This window comes from Capricornis sumatraensis, chromosome 3 (assembly GCF_032405125.1).
Source record: "Capricornis sumatraensis isolate serow.1 chromosome 3, serow.2, whole genome shotgun sequence".
Lineage (NCBI taxonomy): Eukaryota > Metazoa > Chordata > Mammalia > Artiodactyla > Bovidae > Capricornis > Capricornis sumatraensis.
Window position 1 is genome coordinate 3,449,211 of NC_091071.1, and position 21,786 is coordinate 3,470,996.

The 21,786-nt window shown below is 53.6% G+C and overlaps 1 protein-coding gene across 2 annotated transcripts in view; it reads right to left on the minus strand.

The window, feature by feature from the left end:
* Nucleotides 1-5,124: 5,124 nt before the first annotated feature.
* Nucleotides 5,125-21,786, minus strand: part of RNF216 (ring finger protein 216) — a 112,616-nt gene continuing 95,954 nt past the window's right edge. For both annotated transcript variants that reach the window (XM_068967735.1, XM_068967733.1), the window contains exons 15-16: nt 8,474-8,543; nt 5,125-7,782 (exon numbers count right to left, since the gene is read on the minus strand). In XM_068967735.1, coding sequence (XP_068823836.1) covers nt 7,463-7,782; nt 8,474-8,543 — 390 coding nt within the window. In that variant the 3' untranslated portion in view covers nt 5,125-7,462. The remainder of the gene's footprint in view (nt 7,783-8,473; nt 8,544-21,786) is intronic.

Sequence of the window (21,786 nt, forward strand, 5' to 3'; positions counted from 1 at the left end):
CAGCAGCTGTGGCTCACGGGCTTAACTGCCCCACAGCCTGTGGGATCTTCCCAGACCAGGGGTCAAACCCGTGTCTCTCGGATCTCCTGCACTGGCAGGTAGGTACCACGAGTGCCACCTGGGAAGCCCTTCTTTCCTTTATGACCAAATATTATCCTGTCTGGAGAGACCCCATTTTGTTTGTCCCTTCATCAGACATTTGATTTGGATGGTTTCCACTTTTTGGCTATTTATGAATAATGCTAAATTATTGTTGTGTGAAACACACTCTAGGCAAACATCTCCGTAAACTTATAACTCCAGCTCTTGATACCTGGGCCACTAGGACACCTGTAAAACCCCAGCCCTTGAGTGGGGAGGGCTTTCCAGGCTACCCAGGCAACTTCTTGCACCCCCTGCCCCCACCCCGGAGTTTACAGATGGGGAAACTGACACTCCAGCTGGCAGACGATTTGCCCACTGTTCCAGTTCAAAGAACACTCACTCACAAGACAGTCAGTCCTAAAGGAAATCAGCCCTGAATATTCACTGGAGGGACTGATGCTGAAGCTGAAGCTCCAATACTTTGACCATCTGATGCGAAGAACCGATTCATTGGAAAAGATCCTGATGCTGGGAAAGACTGAGGGCAGAAGGGAGTGACAGAGGATGAGATGGTTGGATGGCATCACCGACCAACAGACACGAGTCTGAGTGAACCCGGGGACATGGTGAAGGACAGGGAAGCCTGGCATGCTGCAGTCCATGGGGTCGCAGAGTTGGACATGACTTGGCGACTGAACAAACACAAAGAACAATGAAGGTGAGCTTTGTGTGGCTCCTGGGGGTCAGAGTGCATCTTCACACACTCTCATTGGATGCCCTACCTCCCCCTTCTGAGGTGGGTCTCTTTATCTTCATTTCACAGATTTCTTCTTCCAGCAGTTAGTTATTTCCTGAACACTCCAGACTTTGAACCGGTGCTGGAGGTGGTGAGCTGGGCAGAACGGTGCTCCTAGGATCTCAGGGAGGCAGGAGCTACGGAAAATCTTCCAAAGGTAGGGAATGAATCCCAGACAGTCAGCATCTCAGCAGAAGAGAGCTCTATGTCCCAGAGGCAGGAAGCGGGCAGAGCTGGGTAGGAACGCCCCGCTTCAGGGTCGCCCTGGGCTTCCTTTTTGGCCTTCCTCCCCATCAGGAGGGAGAGAAAGGAGATGTCTGTGGGGGTGGTGTGGGCGCCTCAGGGCTGAGGCTGGGAGCGGGCTGGGCCCCCAGCATGCCTGGGACAGGGCAGCCGGGCCTCCAGCAGGTCGCAGAGAAGTGCCTTTGCCTGCAGAGCATCCTTCCCTTGAGCTGCGGGCATGTTTCCACCTTCCAGACATATTGACCCTCCTAACTCTTGCCTGTCCACCTGTGAGGTCAAGCTGCCTTTTAAGATAAGGGTGGGGACACCTCGTGGAGACGTGTTTCAGAGCCCTAACTCTTGGCTGTGCTAGTGGTCACTTCGCTTGCATTCCAATTTTTCTATTTGTTTTTATATCAAAACAAATGTGTTTTGGGTAATTTGAGATTGCTCAGTTGTGTCCGACTCTTTGCGACCCCATGGACTTATACAGTCCATGGAATTCTCCAGGCCAGAATAATGGAGTGGGTAGCCTTTCCTTTCTCCAGGGGATCTTCCCAACCCAGGGATTGAACCCCAGGTCTTCCGCATTGCAGGTGGATTCTTTACCAGCTGAGCCAGAAGGAAGCCCGTATTTTGGGTAAGTGGCCTTAAACTTGGTAGAAAGGAGGAAAGAGGGAGAGACAGAGAGAGAGAGACAAAGAAGGTAACAGAGGGGGCCAGACTTGGGGCCGACACAGGGAGGGCAAACAGAGAAGGCTGCGGCCACTGCACCCCAAGAGGCGCCTCTTGCAGCTGAGGGGGGGCGGGGACGAGGCTAGTTTTGGGGTGTCTGGGGCGAGGTGGTTGATGTGCACTGGGCCCTGGAGAGCCCTTGACAGGCCCCGCGTGCCGTGCTGGGGGGAAGCGGGGGCCGCCTAGGGGCTGCCGGCTCAGCCAAACCGCAGGCGGGCTCAGAGCTGCCCCTGGGACGGCAGCGCGGACGGGCCAGGAGCCCCGCGCGGTGCTCTCCAGCCTCGGTGCTTTCCAGCCGCGGCGCTCGTCGCTTCGTTCGCTGCTCCGGGCGGTTTCCTGTGGCTGCCGCGGCGGGGGCAGCTGGTCCTGGGCTGAGAGGCTGGGCCCTGCTGGGGGGCTTGGAGGCAAGAGGGACAGCCCCCAGGAAGCAAAGGCCAGAGAGGGGGCTCGGCCCGGAGCTCCTCCCTTTCCCCCTCCTCCCCCGTAGCCGCTCCCCTTCATCTCCTCCGGCTTCTGCCTTGCAAGCGAGCCCCGCCCCGCCCCCAGGCCAGGCATCCTCAGGAGAGCGTCCCGGACAACGCTGGGGGCTGGGCGGCACACCTGCCCCGCCCCCCCCCACCCCCGTCTCAGCCAGTTTCCCCACCCTGCACGTCCAACCCCCGCCCCGCAACACATCCCACACATGCTACGGCCTCCACTAGTCCCCACACTGATGAGCGGATTGAAAATAAAGAGCCCCTGTGGACCAGCCCCCCTCGTGACGCAGAGGAGGGGCCAGCCGGGGTGGGGGTGGGGGGCCCCTTCTGTGGCCTCTTGCCTGGAGGCTCCTCCCCATCACCTCCCCAGCCCCTGGCGGCTCCTGCTGTGCCCCTCATTCCCACAGTCTGGTATTTTAGTGGCATGTCTTGTCCTCCGTCACCCGTGCTGGGGAACCTGACAGCCCAAGACCACCGTTGCGTGGCACCTTCCTGAAGCCCGGCTCAGGCCTGTCCCGCATTAGTGGTGTACACACAGGTGCCCACTGGGTGCAGGGCGCAGGGCATAGCCTCCATGCCACAATGGTTTTGACTGGCCCCTTTTAAGGCCCAGCCCAGCCCAGCCCAGCCCAGCCAGGGATCAGTCTTTGGCAAAAATGTGCTGATTCCGACCAAGAGGGATGACACAGATGGGGTTTAAACATGATCATTATCCACCAGGGGTCATGGGAACAGAGGGCCAGCCAGCTGGGCACGACCAGCATCCTGGAGAGAGACTTTAGTAAGTCCAAACAGAACCCGAACAGAGCCTGCAGCAGGTGGTTATAAAAGAGAGAGCTAATTAAAAGCCACCTTCTGGAAGTCTCTGCTCATACCTGTTCCTGCTCCTGGTAGACGGAAAATCCGCACATCTGGTTTACTAATTTTGTGAAATACACCATGTATATCATAGGAAAAAACACTGGGAGGAAACACATCAAAGCCAACACAATCACGCAAATCAACTGGACTTCAATGCCGAGCCCCATCGCCCACCCTGACCCGACCTTGACTCACAGCTCTGCTGCTAGGAATGTATCTACTGCGACGTCAAAGGGAGCGTCCACTGAAGTGGTGTGTGCAGGAAATGGGAAGCACCCAGTTTCCTTAATGGGGGAATGGCCGGATCACTTGTGGCAAATCCATACACAGAAATACCAAGGAAGGCATCAAAAGCACAGGTTAGAGCTATCTGGACCCACAGACCTGGAGGGCACGCCATGATGGCGAGGAAAGTGAACTGCAGCCAGAGGTACAAAACCACTTTTGTGACGACAAAGGCCCGGAGCGCTGATAAGCAGGTGCCTGCGGAGACGTGGAGGGTGAGCGGGGTGAAGGGGGGTAATGTGACTGGTGGCCTGAAGAGAGGATGGAAGAGAGACAACTGCAGACTGGGAGAGAAAACAGCACTGCTGATGAGGGCTGTAGAGCAGTCTAGGCCAGTGCTGCTGCTGCTGCTGCTGCTGCTGCTGCTGCTGCTGCTGCCGAGTCGCTTCAGTCGTGTCCGACTCTGTGTGACCCCATAGACGGCAGCCCACCAGGCTCCCCCTATCCCTGGGATTCTCTAGGCAAGAACACTGGAGTGGGTTGCCCATTTCCTTCTCCAATGCATGAAAGTGAAAAGTCAAAAGGAAGTTGCTCAGTCCTGTCTGACTCTTAGTGACCACATGGACTGCAGCCCACCAGGCTCCTCCATCCACAGCATTTTCCAGGCAAGAGTACTGGATAGTGCTACAAATATGTAAATATGGAACGTGTACAGGAACGAGACCTAGATGGCATAAGTAAACTTAAAAAATACACCAATTTAGAAGCTGGGAATGCAGATTAAGTTTTGTCTAGGATTTACTTCAGTACTTCAGCCTTTTTCAGACATGCAAAAAAAAGACGCCATTCAGTAAAAAGTTGTGAATGGGGACGAGGATAGCGTGGTCTATCGATGTTCTGAACTGGATTTAAGCCCGAGCCTGCGGTGCCCGCCTGTGACCCACGGGCCTCCAGGCCTGGCAAACATGGCAAGTGTAAGGAAGGGGCTGTACCCGCAGCTCCTGTCTTCTCAGGACTGGCCTCCTCTCTGAGTGAGGCTTCTCCCTTCTGCACCCACTTCCCAGGCCGACTCCTCAGCCTGCTTGCTGAGACCTGGAAGAGGGACTGGCCACGGTTTGCCAAAGGCGACTCTGTGCTGAAAAGCACACAGCGCCTCCCCTGGTGGCCCAGCGCCGAAGGCTCCACGCTCGCTCCCAGGGCGGCAGGCCTGGGTCTGATCCCTGCTCAAGGAACTAGACCCCACATGCCGCAACCAAGAGCTTGTATGCCACAACTGAGCCCGTGGCAGCCAAGTAAACAGTAAAACCGGACAAAAGTACCCGCCGTGCCCCACCTGACCTGGGCAGCTACCCAGGCAGGATGAGTGTGATGGATCGCCAGACCTCCCTCCTGGGCAGGCCTCGCCCCTTGGGGCAGCTCTGGAATCAGATCCTGCAGCTCTTGGGCAGCCTCCCGACCTCTGCTCTGGGAGAACTATTAGGTGACGTGTTATCGGTCCTGGGAATCTGTGGGCTTTCTGTCCAAGCAGCCCTGGTAACTTCGCAGGGGGTAGTGGGGCCTGCCTGATCATGACGTGCACCGAGAAAAGAAACCAGACAGCAGTCTGCACAAACATCTATTTACAAGAAAAACAAGTTACATATGATACAAGCTTTTTACACACAGTAGTTTAAACAATTATGTATTTTTACTACCAGAAAAAAAAATGTAATAAACTAATCATTTTTGCTGTTTTTATACAACGTGACTAGTCGTGCACACTTGTTTTAAAACCTTTCGCTAAGTCCAAATACTAGATTCCTCTCTCCAGTTTTAAGGCAAGAACAGGACTGCCACTGGGCAGTCTTTCGCTCCAGGGAGCAAGTCCAGAGGGGAAGGTGCCGGCTGCCTCCGGGACTGCTGTCCACAGACAGGGGCTCATCTCTGCAGGTGTCCTGGCGTTAGTGTCTTGAGGCCACTGTCTGTCTTGTCAGATGAGGATGTCCCATCTCTCCCCCCACCCCATCACCAGGACAGACCACTTCTCCAGCAGACTGAGACCCAGGTGCTGCCTCCGGGACATGGGGACACACACAGGCTCATTTCACAGACACGCCGGGACTTACGCTTGGTGAAGGCGCTGTGGCCGCTGACCTGCCAGCCACTCCAAACCCCGGCTGGAGGAGGAGCACTGGAAACTGGGTGCCCTTGGCTCAGAGAGGAAGGAGTGATTCCCTAGCTGCCCTGTGTGGCTAAGAACTGCCAGAACCCGTCTCAAAAGACGAGCCTTGGGGTTGGCCTTGAGGGAACCATCATTCCGTCTCCCTGTGCCGGGTAACCTCTACGTGCCAGGTCCTAGGGCAGTTGCCGGGCCAGTGTCGGGCACACACCTGCCTGAGGTCTGTCCTTGCCACTGCCCCAGGCCCTCCATGGAGCCACGTACCCTGGGCCGCAGGGCCAAGGTGGAAGCTGGCTCCCTTGTTGGATGATGAATTGGGTCAGAGATCTAGAAGCTTCTGGTGGGCTGGGGTGAGACTGTCACCAGCTGAGCGGGCGGACAGCACCTGGGGACACCTATGGGCAGCTCATGGCTCTCAGAGCCCTCCTGTGGGGAGCAGGGGCGGAGGTGGGGGAACGTGCCTTCCAGGCAGGGGAAGAAACCCTGTGGCTGCACCCAAGGGGCGGTGGCGGGGTGGGGTTGGGCAGGGAGGGCCTCCTGGCAGCAGAGGGCTGGTTTGGCCTCTCTTCAGGCACCCATCCCGCTGAGATCCAGACCCGGAGAAAACAGCAAGGATGGGCAACTCAGCCTCATCTCCTCTCCAGCTTAATCTCTGAAAATCAGCTGAGGCTGGTAGCAGAGGGCGCCCAGACATGGAGCATGTCCCCGCACCGAGGTCTGTGTGCGTGAGCTCCGGGAACCCACAGCCATCGGAGTGTCACCCAGAGAACGGAGGCTAACACTGGGGGGGCCAGGCAGGTTCATCCCCACGGGGGCTGTGGCTCTGCAGGCGTGCTGGAGTGTGGTGACGTGCTGCAAAGTGCGTGCTGGGGCGCGGCTGACACCCGGCTGGGGCTGGACAGCCAAAGGCCACGGGCGGTGTGGCGGGGGCTCCCAAACAAGTCCTGACTTCAGGACAGGTCTCCTGGCCCTGGGGACAGCCAGCGCCCCTGCCACGCCTTCGGGGAGAACCTGGGGGTGGCAAACACGAGGAGAGCCACCAGGCTGTCACAGCTAGCTCAGAAAGGGCTTGAGTTTGGCGAAGATTTCGGGATCCCCACCATCAGCTGCCAGGCATGGGGTAGGTAATAGGGATTGAGGGAAACTCTAGTAGGCCACAGAAAACTGGAAAAGTGAAAACTGAGTAAACAGCAAACGTTTCTTCAGATATACCACAAACATCCCATTGCATGAAGTGGCTCCCTGTGGTCTCATTCAAGAGCCAAGAGGGGAGACCCTGGAAGCCCCGTGGCAGCGGGGGCCTGGGGGACACAGTCCACAGCTTTCCCCCAAGCAGTGCTCCCAGGCTTGTGAACATTACTCAGTCACCCCCTCACTGGGAGCGACTGGTCAGAGTGGCGGGGCGCACCTCACGCTGGGCGGGCCTCAGAGCGGGGGACGGGGGAATCAGGCCCGCCGGACCCGGGTCCAGTCTCGCGGCTCTCCGAGCTGCGCCGCTACTCCGCTTTATTACGGGTCATGCCGCTGCGGCGAGGAAGGCTCACACGGGTTTAACTGAGAGACTTCTGTCATCTGCCAGGGGCTGGGGCTGGAGGCAAGCATTCCCCTGCATCTGCTCCTGCAGGGGTATGAGTGGCCGGTGGGGCCCTGCGGCCAGGCCCCCACCTGGCAGCTAGAACGGCAGGACTCTAGGAAGAGGGCTTCGCTGCCCCTAATCTTTGCCCAGCGAGTGCCAGACCAATCCTCATGGGCACCCACAGGGTACCAAAACCGGCTGGTCGCTCTTGAAGGAGTGGTGGCCCTTCCCAGAAGAAACTCCGCCCACCCTCCCGAGAGCCAAGTCCACCACCCCTACCTGGCAGGCCCGGCACAGCCAACGGCCTGGGCGGGGGCAGGGCCCAGGCATCAGAAGCGATGCCGAGGCTGGGGGCCAAAGTGCATGGGCAGGTTGTGCTCCAGGGGCACGTGGACGGGGGCAAATTCGTAGTTGACGCGCATATTGGGCAGGGGTGGCACGTAGGGTGCCGGGATGGGGCCCATGTTGAGGGGGAAGTTGTTGAACACCGGCCGGACGGGCGGCAGGGGGAAGGGCGGGTGCACGAAGGCGTAGGGGGGTATCTGCGGCTGGTGCAGGTTCTGGGGCACGGGCCTTGGCAGGGCCTCGGTCCTCTGCACTTTCTCGGGGGGCTTCTCCAAGGGGGGCCCGATGCGTTTGAAGGTGTTCTCTGAAAAGGAGGTGGGATTTAGTCGAGAGAAGTGTTAACCCCACTGTGTGCAGACCTGCTGGGGACCCAGCAGAACTGCTAGAGGTCAGGCCAGGCACCGGCGACCTGACTTCTTCCTGGTGGACACAGGAGGGATGGCCAGGCCAGACTGAGGCCAACTGAAGTCCCCAAAGCAGCATGCATGCACGGGTGCAGGCCCACCCCCCTCAGCAGCCACCAAGGACAAAAGTACACGTTCCCACGAGCATCACAGCCCACAGGGGTCTCCTTAGGGGAAGGCAGCTCAGATCAGCTCAGAATGGGTGGAGCGTGTGTGGGAGCATCTCTTGGAGCCAGGGCCTGGGTGGCCGCTGACAGGAACTCCATCGCCTTCCTCCAACCTCAGAGAGGCCTCCTGTCTTTTGCAGTTGGCTGTGGCTCCTGTTTGCTTCCTGAGTTCAATCTCACCAGCTGGGACCTACCTTCCTGCCTTCATGGAGCTGCTAACACTGCCTCTAAACTCTCGGGACCTTTCCCAGAGGGAGCTGGACTTGTGGGCGGGGTAGACTGGGGCCTGCCTGAGGGACAGCCCTCCCTGGGGGTCCCTGGTGGGTAGGGGGCTGGGATTCCCACAGAGGCAAGCAGTGGGCATCCTTTCCTCCCCGTGGATACGAACTGCCTGGGCACAGGGCCTGTTCTGGGGAGAACTTGCCTCCATTCTTTCTTTTCTGTTCCTCTTCAGCCTCCTTCTGGATTTCCTCAATTAGCTTCTCGTCATCTTCCTAGAAGAAAAGCAACTGATGACAAGTTTGCTCTCAGCCAGCTCCACGTGGGGCTCAGGCCCTGCTGGGACATGCAGGAATCCGTGGGTCTGCACACTCCTCCTTCCCAGGTCTCCAAGAACCTTCTGGAACCAGATGGTGTTCCTGTGAGGCTGGGACAGAGAGTGGGCCTATGCAGGGCGGGTGGCTGTCTAGGGGCCAGGTTGAGAGCCTGCTCCATTCACTCAGGTTAGGGTTAAGAATTTCCTGGCAGAGGGCTACCCAAGGGCTCGGGATGGGCTGAGTCTGGAGTGGGCAGGGCCCAAGGAGCTTTAGATCTTGAGACTACAAGCTCTGAGCACAGAAACCCTTCTGCGTAGAGCCTGCAAGTCTTGCCGACTCCCTGAAATGGGCTGGACAGTTCACCGACCTGCTGACCCTGAAGTTGGCGCTCAGCTCCTACTCGGCAGTGGGCGATAGATGGAGCAACATCCTGCCCACGGAGCACTGGCGGGGCCACGAGGAAAGCACTGCAGTTCAGGAGCAACTCCCCAACAGACTCACGCTCGGGAGACCTGCTTCGCTAAGGGGCAACTCGGCTATGGATGGTCCCAGCCTGGACACAGGAGTCGAAGAGGGCTCTGGGCACAGGCAGACATGTGGGCTTCACCAGGGACACTTCGGGGTCCCTGCCATGTACAGTTCCCCCACCTCCACCTGGCCCAGGCCTGTCCTGTGCAACGTACTAGGGTTCGACCCACCCCTCAGCGGCCCTGCAGCAAGGCTGGGGGCTGAGAGGACACTCACTGGACTGAAGACCCATCAATACAGCGCACGTCTTTGCTGCCAGCCACAGGGCTGCTGCTGCACTGGCATGGCCACGGAGGGTGCAGGACTCAAGCCCACCCCGGGAACTGGGGCTGGACGAGGAGCAGAGTGTACACTGCAGTCACAAGCTGACCCAATCGAGTGTCAGGCAGGCGCGCTCTGTCTCCTGGGGTCCAGCAGCAGCCTCTCCAGGAGTCCAGGGCAGTCGGGCTGGGCAGGAGTAAGAAGGGCAGGGGTGCCCGGTATGGGGGCGGGGAAGTCTGCTGGACTCGAGTGCTGCCCCAGACGAGGCACGAGGCAAGGCCTGGTGTGGTCTGGGCTGGAAAACCGTCAGTGATAACTGGATTTTTCATGCCTACTGGATGCTGCCTGGCTGACATCACCTGTGGAACTCTGGGGACGTGAATGGAGGGGATGTGAAGAACACGTGGAACCCTTGGACTAGAGTAGAGCTTGGCAGTCTCAGCATGGAGCCGGGCCGTGGGCAGTAGTTACTAAGGTCACAGCCAAGATGGTCACCTGTGACTTCAGACAGTGCCGGCCCTGCCATGACCCTGGAGTCATAAGGGTCCCTCGCTCGGGGTGCACTGGACACCTACTCCACAAAAGTCCTAAGCCATGGTCACCCAGCCTCTTTGCGAACACCCCCGGTGAGGAACCTTACTGCCCTGGAGCAACCGCTCAGCCAATCACCACACACTCCAGTAACACAGCAGGTGTTGGCGGATGCAGACTGCAGGCCTCCATGTGAGGGTCAAGGCAAATCCCACTCGTCTAGGCTAGGAGCTGGCCAACACCTGCATTTTGCTGCCAGTGGCCAGCCTAGGAAGAAAGGTTAAGAAAAGAGTGATCTAGAAGAATGGAGCTGCTGCCCCACCCCGCCCCGCGAGACTTGGGCCAGCACACTGCTGAGCACCCGAGTCTCTGCATCTCTTCTGTGGAACGGGCTGCTGTAAGGACCGCATGGGCTCAGTGCGTAAAAGACCCAGCACAGCGCAAGCACGCCTCACGAACGGGACGAAGGCTGGCCTAAACGCCAGGGATAAAGATTTCAGAAAGATGGAAAGTTTCAGAAAACCCCCAAAGAGCTACTTAGATGGTTCCCTGTCCCCGACGTCTGACTTGAAAACGTGGTGGGTGTAGGAATTCTTTCAGTCAGGAGTGTGTACTGAGCGAGCTGGATGCACAGCTCAGAATCAGGAGACCTGGCCCCTTCCCCAGGGAGCGCATATGGCTGTGCTGCAAACAGTTCCCGCTGGCGATCCTACGGTGTTCTCCGTGGGCTTACAGAGGACTGTCACAGCACTGAGGACTGACCCTGGACCCCCGGCCCTCTTCCTCCTGAGTCTCATCTGTCAGGATGAAGAATGAAGGGTGAGGGGTGCTCTGTGAGTAGAGTCTCCAGGTCTCGCGCAGCACTGTAAATGGGATGGACGAGCAGGGCACCTGCCACATTTTTATCAACACCAAGTTTCTTGGGATAAATCCTAATGCTCCTGGTAAAAGTTTGCCCCTGAATAAATAAATAGGTAGGTCGGAGGCACTTGCACAGCAAGTGTGAGCCAAGCTTCCTGAGTCGGGTCTGCCAGCTCCGGACGAGAGAGTGGCCTAGGCCCCACGCGGGCCGCGACTGCTGGGCCAGCACCGAGCCCCTCCGGAGGGCAGGGACAGCAGAGCCCGCCAGGCTGAGCCCGGCACCGTCTGGGAGCCCCCGGGCCTCCTCCCTTCCTACCTTTGCGCTGGTAACTCTGACTGCTCAGTGGACTCAGGACCGCTTGTCCTCACGTTCTGCCTCTCCCTGGTTAGGCAGTGCTCTTCAGAGTCTAAATACAGTCTGCATTTCACCAGAATATGTCAGCACTCAGCTATTTTGAGCAGTGATTGTTACCATAAATATTGACTAAATTGTCAGTTATACCTAGAATATGGGTTAGGTGTCTCAGATTTCAACTTTCTCCAACTGGTTGGAGTCACAGGGCACTATGTCTAGAAACTAAGAACTCAAACACTTTTCAGTATTTTTTTTTTTTTTTAAGAAAAAAATTACGTTTTCAGCCAAGTATATTAGATTCTAAGGGTGAAGATTTTTTACTTCATCTGGGGTAGAATTCCCTTCCACAAGCAGTTTCCTTTGAGCCCTTAAAATTCCTCAAGAGTGAAGGCAGGCTGAATTGTACACTTAAAAAATGTACTTTATACATATTTTACCACAACTTAAAAAATTAATAATGTAAAGAAGAGAGAAGGCAGCTTCAGGGTTGATTCCGAGATAACACGTGAAGACCGGCCCTCGTCAGAACACTCCAGGGTTCGGGTAAGCAGCACGTGAGGCTACTGAGGCTTTTCTAGAGGCGAGCTCCCTTGGGAAACACTCAAGGCGCTCTAAGTGTCACCATTCAGTGATCAAGGACACTAGTGAAGAAGGCTTGACATTCTGCGAAGCTAGGACACACCTAGGCGGCTGGAGATGGGGAACAATGGGAGGAAAAAAGATGCTGAGAGGGCTGGGGGTGCATGCGTGGGCTGGATCACAGAATGAACTGCCCTCCAACCCCCTGCAGGGGCTGAGTCACTTACCGGAAATCCAGGTGGGATGGAAGGCTCCCTCCTCACCCCCTTCCCCCTCCCCCAACCAGGGAATTGTATCTTACAACAGCATTGGCTTCCTAACGGAAAAGTAGCTGGCACAATGGAAGAACTCTAGCTTCGAGGCTCCACACACCCTGGCCTGGGGACCCCTCTGGTAGACCCAGCACGACCCAGGCGGGGGTCTAATCGTTTCCATAGCAGGTTTCCTGTGAGAAGTAAATGACCTCACCTATATAAAGTGTCAAGCACAGCGACATAAGGGCATTAATACTTACTGAGCACCTACTATGTATCAGCTCCTATTCTAAGCACATCATGAAGATTTCTTAACAATGCTAAAAGTTTGGTACTACTGAGTAATCCCTATACTACAAATAAGAAAACTGAGGCACACAGAAGGCAGACACACTGAAACCACGTTCACAGAAAACTAGTCAATCTAATCACACTAGGACCACAGCCTTGTCTAACTCAATGAAACTAAGCCATGCCCGTGGGGCAACCCAAGACGGGCAGGTCATGGTGGAGAGGTCTGACAGAATGTGGTCCACTGGAGAAGGGAATGGCAAACCACTTCAGTATTCTTGCCTTGAGAACCTCATGAACATCAGGAAAAAGCAAAATGATAGGATACTGAAAGAGGAACTCCCCAGATCAGCAGGTGCCCAACACGCTACTGGCAATCAGTGGAGAAATAACTCCAGAAATAACGAAACGATGGAGCCAAAGCAAAAACAATACCCAGTTGTGGATGTGACTGGTGATAGAAGCAAGGTCCGATGCTGTAAAGAGCAATACTGCATAGGAACCTGCAATGTCAGGTCCATGAATCAAGGCAAATTGGAAGTGGTCAAACAAAAGATGGCAAGAGTGAACGTCGACATTCTAGGAATCAGCAAACTAAAATGGACTGGAATGAGTGAATTTCACTCAGATGACCATTATATCTAGTACTGTGGGCAGGAATCCCTCAGAAGAAATGGAGTAGCCATCATGGTCAACAAGAGTCCGAAATGCAGTACTTGGGTGCAATCTCAAAAACAACAGAATGATTTCTCTTCGTTTCCAAGGCAAACCATTTAATATCATGGTAATCCAAGCCTATGCCCCAACCAGTAATGCTGAAGAAGCTGAAGTTGAAAGGTTCTATGAAGACCTACAAGACCTTTTAGAACTAACACCCAAAAAACATGTCCTTTTCATTATAGGGGACTGGAACACAAAAGTAGGAAGTCAGGAAACACCTGGAGTAACAGGCAAATTTGGCCTTGGAATGAGGAAAGAAGCAGGGCAAAGACTAATAGAGTTTTGCCAAGAAGATGCACTGATCATAGCAAACACCCTCTTCCAACAACACAAGAGAAGACTCTACACATGGACATCACCAGATGGTCAACACTGAAATCAGACTGATAATATTCTTTGCAGCCAAAGATGGAGAAGCTCTATACAGTCAACAAAAACAAGACCAGCAACTGACTGTGGCTCAGATCATGAACTCCTTATTACCAAATTCAGACTTAAATTCAAGAAAGTAGGGAAAACCGCTAGACCATTCAGGTATGACCTAAATCAAATCCCTTATGATTATACAGTGGAAGTGAGAAATAGATTTAAGGGCCTAGATCTGATAGACAGAGTGCCTGATGAACCATGGAATGAGGTTCGTGACACTGTACAGGAGACACGGATCAAGACCATCCCCATGGAAAAGAAATGCAAAAAAGCAAAATGGCTGTCTGGGGAGGCCTTACAAATAGCTGTGAAAAGAAGAGAAGCAAAAAGCAAAGGAGAAAAGGAAAGATATAAGCTTCTGAATGCAGAGTTCCAGAGAATAGCAAGAAGAGATAAGAAAGCCTTCCTCAGGGATCAATGCAAAGAAACAGAGGAAAACAACAGAATGGGAAAGACTAGAGATATCTTCAAGAAAATTAAGAGATATCAGGGGAACATTTCATGCAAAGATGGGCTCAATAAAGGACAGAAATGGTATGGACCTAACAGAAGCAGAACATATTAAGAAAAGGTGGCAAGACTACACAGAAAAACTGTACAAAACAGATCTTCACGACCAAGATAATCATGATGGTGTCATCACTCATCTAGAGCCAGACATCCTGGAATGTGAAGTCAAGTGGGCCTTAGAAAGCATCACTATGAACAAAGCTAGTGGAGTGATGGAATTCCAGTTGAGCTATTTCAAATCTTGAAAGATGATGCTGTGAAAATGCTGCACTCAATATGCCAGCACATTTGGAAAACTCAGCAGTGGCCACAGGACTGGAAAAGGTCAGTTTTCATTCCAATCTCAAAGAAAGGCAATACCAAAGAATGCTCAAACTACCGCACAATTGCACTCATCTCACACGCTAGTAAAGTAATGCTCAAAATTCTCCAAGCCAGGCTTCAGCAATACGTGAACCATGAACTCCCTGATGTTCAAGCTGGTTTTAGAAAAGGCAGAGGAACCAGAGATCAAATTGCCAACATCCGCTGGATCATGGAAAAAGCAAGAGAGTTCCATAAAAACATCTATTTCTGCTTTATTGACTATGCCAAAGCCTTTGACTGTGTGGATCACAAGAAACTGTGGAAAATTCTGAAAGAGATGGGAATACCAGACCACCTGACCTGCCTCTTGAGAAACCTGTATGCAGGTCAGGAAGCAACAGTTAGAACTGGACATGGAACAACAGAATGGTTCCAAATAGGAAAAGGAGTACGTCAAGGCTGTATATTGTCACCCTGCTTATTTCACTTCTATGCAGAGTATATCATGAGAAACACTGGGCTGGAAGAAGCACAAGCTGGAATCAAGATTGCCGGGAGAAATATCAATAACCTCAGATATGCAGATGACACCACCCTTACGGCAAAAAGTGAAGAGGAACTAAAAAGCCTCTTGATGAAAGTGAAAGTGGAGAGTGAAAAGGTTGGCTTAAAGCTCAACATTCAGAAAACGAAGATCATGGCATCTGGTCCCATCACTTGATGGCAAATAGATGGGGACACAGTGGAAACAGTGTCAGACTTCATTTTTGGGGGCTCCAAAATCACTGCAGATGGCGACTGCAGCCATGAAATTAAAAGACGCTTACTCCCTGGAAGAAAAGTTATGACCAACCTAGATAGTATATTCAAAAGCAGAGACATTACTTTGCCGACTAAGGTCTGTCTAGTCAAGGTATGGTTTTTCCAGTGGTCATGTATGGATGTGAGAGTTGGACTGTGAAGAAAGCTGAGTGCCCAAGAATTGATGCTTTTGAACTGTGGTGTTGGAGAAGACTCTTTAGAGTCCCTTGGACTGCAAGGAGATCCAATCAGTCCATTCTGAAGGACATCAGCCCTGGGATTTCTTTGGAGGGAATGATGCTAAAGCTGAAACTCCAGTACTTTGGCCACCTCATGCGAAGAGTTGACTCATTGGAAAAGACTCTGATGCTGGGAGGGATTGGGGGCAGGAGGAGAAGGGGACAGAGCATGAGATGGCTGGATGGTATCACGGACTCGATGGATGTGAGTCTGAGTGAACTCTGGGAGTTGGTGATGGACAGGGAGGCCTGGTGTGCTGCGATTCATGGGGTCGCAAAGAGTCGGACACGACTGAGACTGAACTGAACTGAGGCACACCATCAGTTTTGAATCCAGGCTATGCAATCTCAAAGCCTGAGCTCTCAAGCACTTAAACCACCTGTGTTTGAACAGAAGCTTCTGGAACACTGGGACTGGAGGCAGTGTTACTGCCTAAGAACTGTCAGAGGTGACTATTTTTAGGCCCTGCTTTGTTCTACAAAGAGTGTCCCTTGCCCTCTTTGAAATATAAGACAGTTCCTTCTCTTTGGGATGGACATAACTGAAATCTTCCTTCTCTACTAAATAAAAGAAGGGAACAGGGCAAAATAAAATACCTCTATTCAAGGAGGTGAACAGCCAGGACAGCAGGGAGGGAGACTCTTCCCTGAAAATTCTGATTTTTCTTGAGGTCCGCTCACCCAGGAGTGCATGTGACACCACTTGAAACATTAGGTCTCTGACTGGCCTCTGAGACCCTCTCACCCACAGCAGGAGCCGAGAGCTCAGGGAGCCCACAAGCCAGGAATCGAACATGCAGGCCAGGCTCCATCACGAAGGCCACAGGACTCACGGGCTCGAGGTAACGGAGTCGCTTACTGCTCCTGACCAGGGTGCTGCTCCAAGCCATCTCTGCATGTCCTTGCCTTGCTGACACGGTTCCTCATGAGGCCACCAAGTTACCTGTATACCTTGGAGTCCTGTGGCATTTTTTCCTTATGCCACAAAAAGCCAGGGTTTTGATTCTTACACACATTAAAGCAATCTTAGGAAAAAGAGTTTAAAAAAACACTAGTAAATCTCACCAAGTTATCTCAGCAGAGATAACACCTGGGAAGATTGTGGCCTAATTCCCATTGTTCCTGTGTCCACATCTCACTTGCGAAACCCAAGGTTCCCTTCTAGAAGGCCTCATGCTGCACGCTCGGGTCCCACTTGCCTGTGTGCTGCTCTCGCTCACACGCACCTGCACACCACGTGTCTCTCCCAGCCACGAGCAAACAGGCCCTGCAATGCAGTTACAGGCGGAAGGTCGCCGCCTAAGTGGTGAGGAGTGAGACTGGGACCAGGGCAGGGCCTGGCTGCTCCTCCTGGGCTTCCTGTCCCCAGGGGCCCGGGCAGATCCCAGACTCTGCAAGCAGGCAGGGGCTGAAGCCTTGTGAGTGAGCAGTCAGCGCTGCTCTGACTGCTCCACCCACAGTGGGGGTGGAGGCTGAACCATGCCCCCTCGAGACCTGAGTGCCCCTCCACACCCTGACTGCCTCAGTCACTGGGGAACCACGGGAGGGACAGACTGCTCTGCCCACATCACCACCTTGGACACCTCGACACGCCCTGGTGAGTGGCGACACAAGGCAAATGCCCACCCCAGCATTCCTCTCCGTGGCCTTTGGCTCACAGCCTAAGATGGACCCTGTAGGCCTTCTCTGCCCGCTCCTAACCTTGGTGAAACCTTTCAAGCAGATCCACAGAATGGGCACGTAAGCAAGTCTCAGACTGAGTGTAATGAAACAGCAGGCTTGAGCAGCAGTGACTCCACAGCACTTCCATCACTACTCGTGGCCACACTGGGAGGGGAGCCCAGACGCCTCCCCCACCCCTGGCCCAAGCGCAATGAGGACAGGCAGGAGAACACGGCTGAGCTCGCAGTGGGCAGGCGCACCCCAACACAGTGCCGAGGACAAAGGGTCAGAGCAGAGAGGGATATGGCGTCTCACCGCCCAGGAGATCTGGAAGAACACTTTATATAAAGAAACGCGCGGCTGCATCTTAACAGGGGGAGTGTTTTGTTTCCTTCCGCTGAATTCCTCTGAGCTCAGCAAGATACAGAAACGCTGGCCTAACCCAGAAGACTCTGACATGCCTGCCTCACATGGTGGGTGGGGAGTGAGGCGAGCCAGAGCATTCGGGGGCTGGCAGTGGGCGGCCTCTCCCAGTACCAACTCGGCATGCTGGCAGCTGGCAGAAGTGAGGGAGAAAAGCAGAGAGGCTTTCATGAAGAAAAACCACCCCAAAGCCCAACTTCTTACAATGTGTCCCCCAACAATGAAGCCCCACAGCTCTGCCCATGGAGCGGGGTCTGGATGGGAGAAGATGAAGAGAAACTGCAGCTGGTTAAAGGGAAGAAGAGAAGGTTTCCGCCCATCAGATATTGACAAAATCGCCACCACAGGCTGAAGGTTCGTAAAATAGATGTCTGAGCACTTCGTGTGTAGCTATTTTTGTGAAGCTTTTAAACATCCTTTTGAGCCTGTTTCCTTCAACACGTCTGGGCACCAGGGCTGGCCACTCGCTTGCCTGCTGCCAGTCTCCTATGACCACGAAGGGAGGGTGGTGACTTTTCTTCTTCACTTTCTTCCCCTTAAAGAGGGGACTGAGAATTCCAAGTCAACTGCTGCTCCCCTCCTGCCATTTTGGGAGTGGGGTTGCGGCTGGGATCCAGGTCATGTGTGGCCACAGCTGTTGTTAATAAACTTGCAATGATTTCATAAAAGGCTTCCAAAGAGCTGAAGATTTAGTTTCAAATTATTCCCAGATCGGCTGCAAGCAACACCAGACCCTAACCCCCCAGCGCCAGCTGTCTCCCTGCAACAGGAAATTGGGGGGAGGACGGTGCATTGCGGCCGGGGCAGCACGTGCTGTGCAGCTGGGGTCTGGAGAGGCGGGGAGGGGGCGTAGAGGAGGCCCGGACAGCGCGCTGGGGAGGAGCGCAGGCTGGACGGCTCTCGGCTGGTTCTGTGAAGACCTCCTTGGGGCAGAGGGGCCTGGAACCCAAACCTTTCTGTCGACGCTCCCTGGCTAGAACCTGGAGGCGCGTGCAAAGTGGCCATGCTGTGACTCCTGTTGGGCTCAAGGACGCAGCCTGGGGCCCACTGGCGTGCGCTGAATGTGACACAGGCAGACAGGCAGTGCCGAATGGGCTGAGCCACACCGCTTGCCTCCGTGGTGCCGTCCTCGAGTCACCTCTAAACTGACTGGGCACACTGTCTAGGCCCCTTTCTGCATCTGCAACTTGCTCAGGGAGGGCCCACCCCCACCCCTCTATGGAGGCCTGCCTCTTCACTGGGCTCAGGGACCTGTGGGCGGCTCCCAGCCAGCTTCTGTACTTGTGACCCCTGCGCATGAGCATGGAGACTTTGGGACTGGAAGGAGCTAACATCTGCCTGAAGACCTGGGCTTGCATCCTGGTTTTACCAAGTGACTCGAATCCTGCTCCTCACCTGTAGGATAAGAAAGTGGTCCCGCCTCCATGCTGTGATGGCAACAGTATTTAGACATGAGGTTCACCTTACCATCTTGTTTCTTCTACAGAAGGTACATTTTAAAAGTTAAGGGAAAAAACACTGAAACTAACAATTAGTTATCGACCTGAAGTCTAGAGTATCTTTCTGAAGATATTCCCTGAAAGGGTCTCCACCTTTCACTCCCAATCCTCTCTGAAATATTTTTACTTCCTCTTCTTTCCCCAGGCCACTCAAACAAGAGTCTCACAGAAGCCCAGTGCCCTCAGCGCCCCTGACCTGTCAGGAAGGCAGATGCTGGTCCAGGCTGGGCGGTGCTGGAGCCAACTGAGGGCAGAGGGCCGGTGGGCAGCTTTGTTTAAGATATGGAGAGAATAGAAGACCTGAGATCAACACGGGCCACTATTTTTTTGTATTTTAAGTCTGGCTGCACCACGCAGCTTCCAACATCTTCGTCCCCAACCAGGGAGTGAAGCCGGGGCCTCGGCAGTGGGAGTATGGAGCGCTAACCATCGGGGTTCCCCATGCCACGTTTTACTGACTGTAATCTTCTGCAAGTCTACATTTATACAACTGGGATGATACAGCTGCCTTAGAGCATAGTCACAGAAGTAAATGTATTCACACATATTAACGTCAGGTTCAATCCACTGCAGGTTTAGGAAAAGTAAATAAGTCTCCTGACCAAATGGCTACGCGATAATGGTGCCAAATTGTAAACTGGTTGTAAAAGCCCTAGGGTTTTATTTGAACTGAACATGCCTCAAATTCTTATATTTAAAAAACAAAGAAGTTGTAGAGAACAACTCTATGCAGTTTCTGGTAGCCAAAACCCAAGATAAAACCAACTTTGTTTTGTATTTAAAGAGAAAATGCTCTTATGAATTTTGTCCCACTTCTAGAATCCAGCCTGCCAGGTGACTACTCTGAACACGGCTTCTAATAACAGTAAGGTGTAACTCGTTAACCCCACCAAGTTACCACTCATGGGCAAGAAAGAAGCACATTTGGGTCCAGTGAAGTCCCAGGGCAACCCACCCCCCACTGCAAAATAACGTCTGTTTTCATTTACAGGCTTTGATTTGTCTGTGCATTCTGGCCCCTAAACTAGAAAACTGTAGTTTGTTGTGACTGACTTGCTTCTGTTACTTTTTTCCTTCCTAAAAAGACATCTTGTTTTACAAGACTCTTGGTTGAATGTTTTGAGCTTATTTTCAGCAACTAATAGATAACTGACAGCTCTCTAATATGGAGTTAGTTCAGTTCCCAAGCAATCCGCAGTCATTAAGGACAGAAACTCAACTTCCCTCCAAACTACGAAGGGATAACTCCCTCACGGACAAATGAGAGGTTCTTCCCGGGCTTGCTGGCTCATTAAGCCGAGAGAAGGGTGACAGGCGTGCTTTGTTTCCCTGGACTTCTGAACGGCTTTGTGTTCCCAGAAGCCCCAACAGATGCTGGGCTGGAATTCAATCGGTCTCCTGGTGAGAATCAAGGAGATGGGGCTGATCCCAGTTTTGATGGGAACAGGACAAGTGAACAAAATCTCTGGCTGTGGCTGCCCGAGGACATCGCAGGGGTTTATGCTGGCCTGACCTTCCTTTCGAACTTTACTCTGAGCAAATACAGAACCTTTCTCAGGGTAGAAGACGACAGTTCAACAAGAAAACACAGGGCAGTTGCACCTGTGGCCTAAACAAGGCAACAGAAGGAAACCTTTACAATCAACTCCACGTGTGGGAAGAAACGAGGTGGCAGGAGAAGGAAGAACGAGGAGGAGCAGAAAGGAAAGCAGGGCTGAGAGGAGGCCAGACCGCTGCGGCTCACCCTCCTGCACGCGGCCACTCCCACACTGCTCTTTGTTTCCGAAGAGGAGAGCAGCCTAAGAAATGCTTCCTAGGAGCTCCAGCTGAAGAAAAAGACCCGATTTCTTCACCAAGTTCCTAGAGGTGAGCAGGCGCCCAGCTGCTGGCTGGCTGGGACCCAGGAAGCGAGTCAGCAAACAGCCAGGTCCGGGGCAGGGAGTTTTGCTACAAGGCAGTGTGGGGCACCCTGGAGAGCACTGCACAGAGCATCCCGCTGTGGCTGCACCTCCCCCCGCTCAACCAGCAACAGGAGGGTGACTGTCTAGCTCCAAAGTCACCCCTTGGGTCGATTACTTCCTCAGTGACAGGAGGGTAGGCTTGCTAAGAGTCCTGCTGGGTCACGGGGCCGTGGAGTCAGAGTGGCTCCTGGGTTCCTCAGCCTGGTTTTCCACCCGGGAAGGAGACTATTCCTGCCGTGAGGACACGGGATTTTCAAGAGAACTCAGTGCTTTTCTGAGCCCGTGGGGAGCTCTGAGGACGAGGCCGCCTGCCTGGCCTGCCACAGCTTCCAGCAGCGGCTGGCCCGACTCCCCAGCACCTTTTCTCACTAGAGCTGCTGGAGATGCTCTACACCAGAGCCAAGACTGGTGGTCAGCAAGTCTTTCATCTTTGACTTACACAGTCCTAGCTTGGACAGCGTTTCAGATTGGACTCATGGTCAACCTTTGGCGCCCATCTCTCCGTGCACCCCAGTCCCCACGTCCTGCTGTCCCGCAGTCCTGGCCTGCTCAACATTCACCATCGTTTATGTACTTGCCTCGGGGCTAACTTGGGTCTCTGACCCCATCTACTCGCTATTTGTTCATGTAAGTCTTTCCACGTTTTTCTTTTTCCCTCTCTCCATGTTATATACAGATACATGGCATCACTTTTTACAGCTATATGCCGTATTGGGCTAGTCACCACTGTACTTAGACAGGAGGGAGAGAGAAACATTTGCCATGTCTAAGCCACTGTTATTTCTGGGCTTTCTCTTACCCACATCCAAACTGATCCTTATTACTATAGGCATATTTACTGATTTCTAACTCAGTCGTATTACTCTTTACATATTAACAATATTATGTATCTACATAATTTATGTGTGACAACTATTTCCTCCAGTTTTTCATTTATCTTTACCTTTGTTTATGGTGTCTTGCCAAAGAGGATTTATGTTTCTCAGCCTGG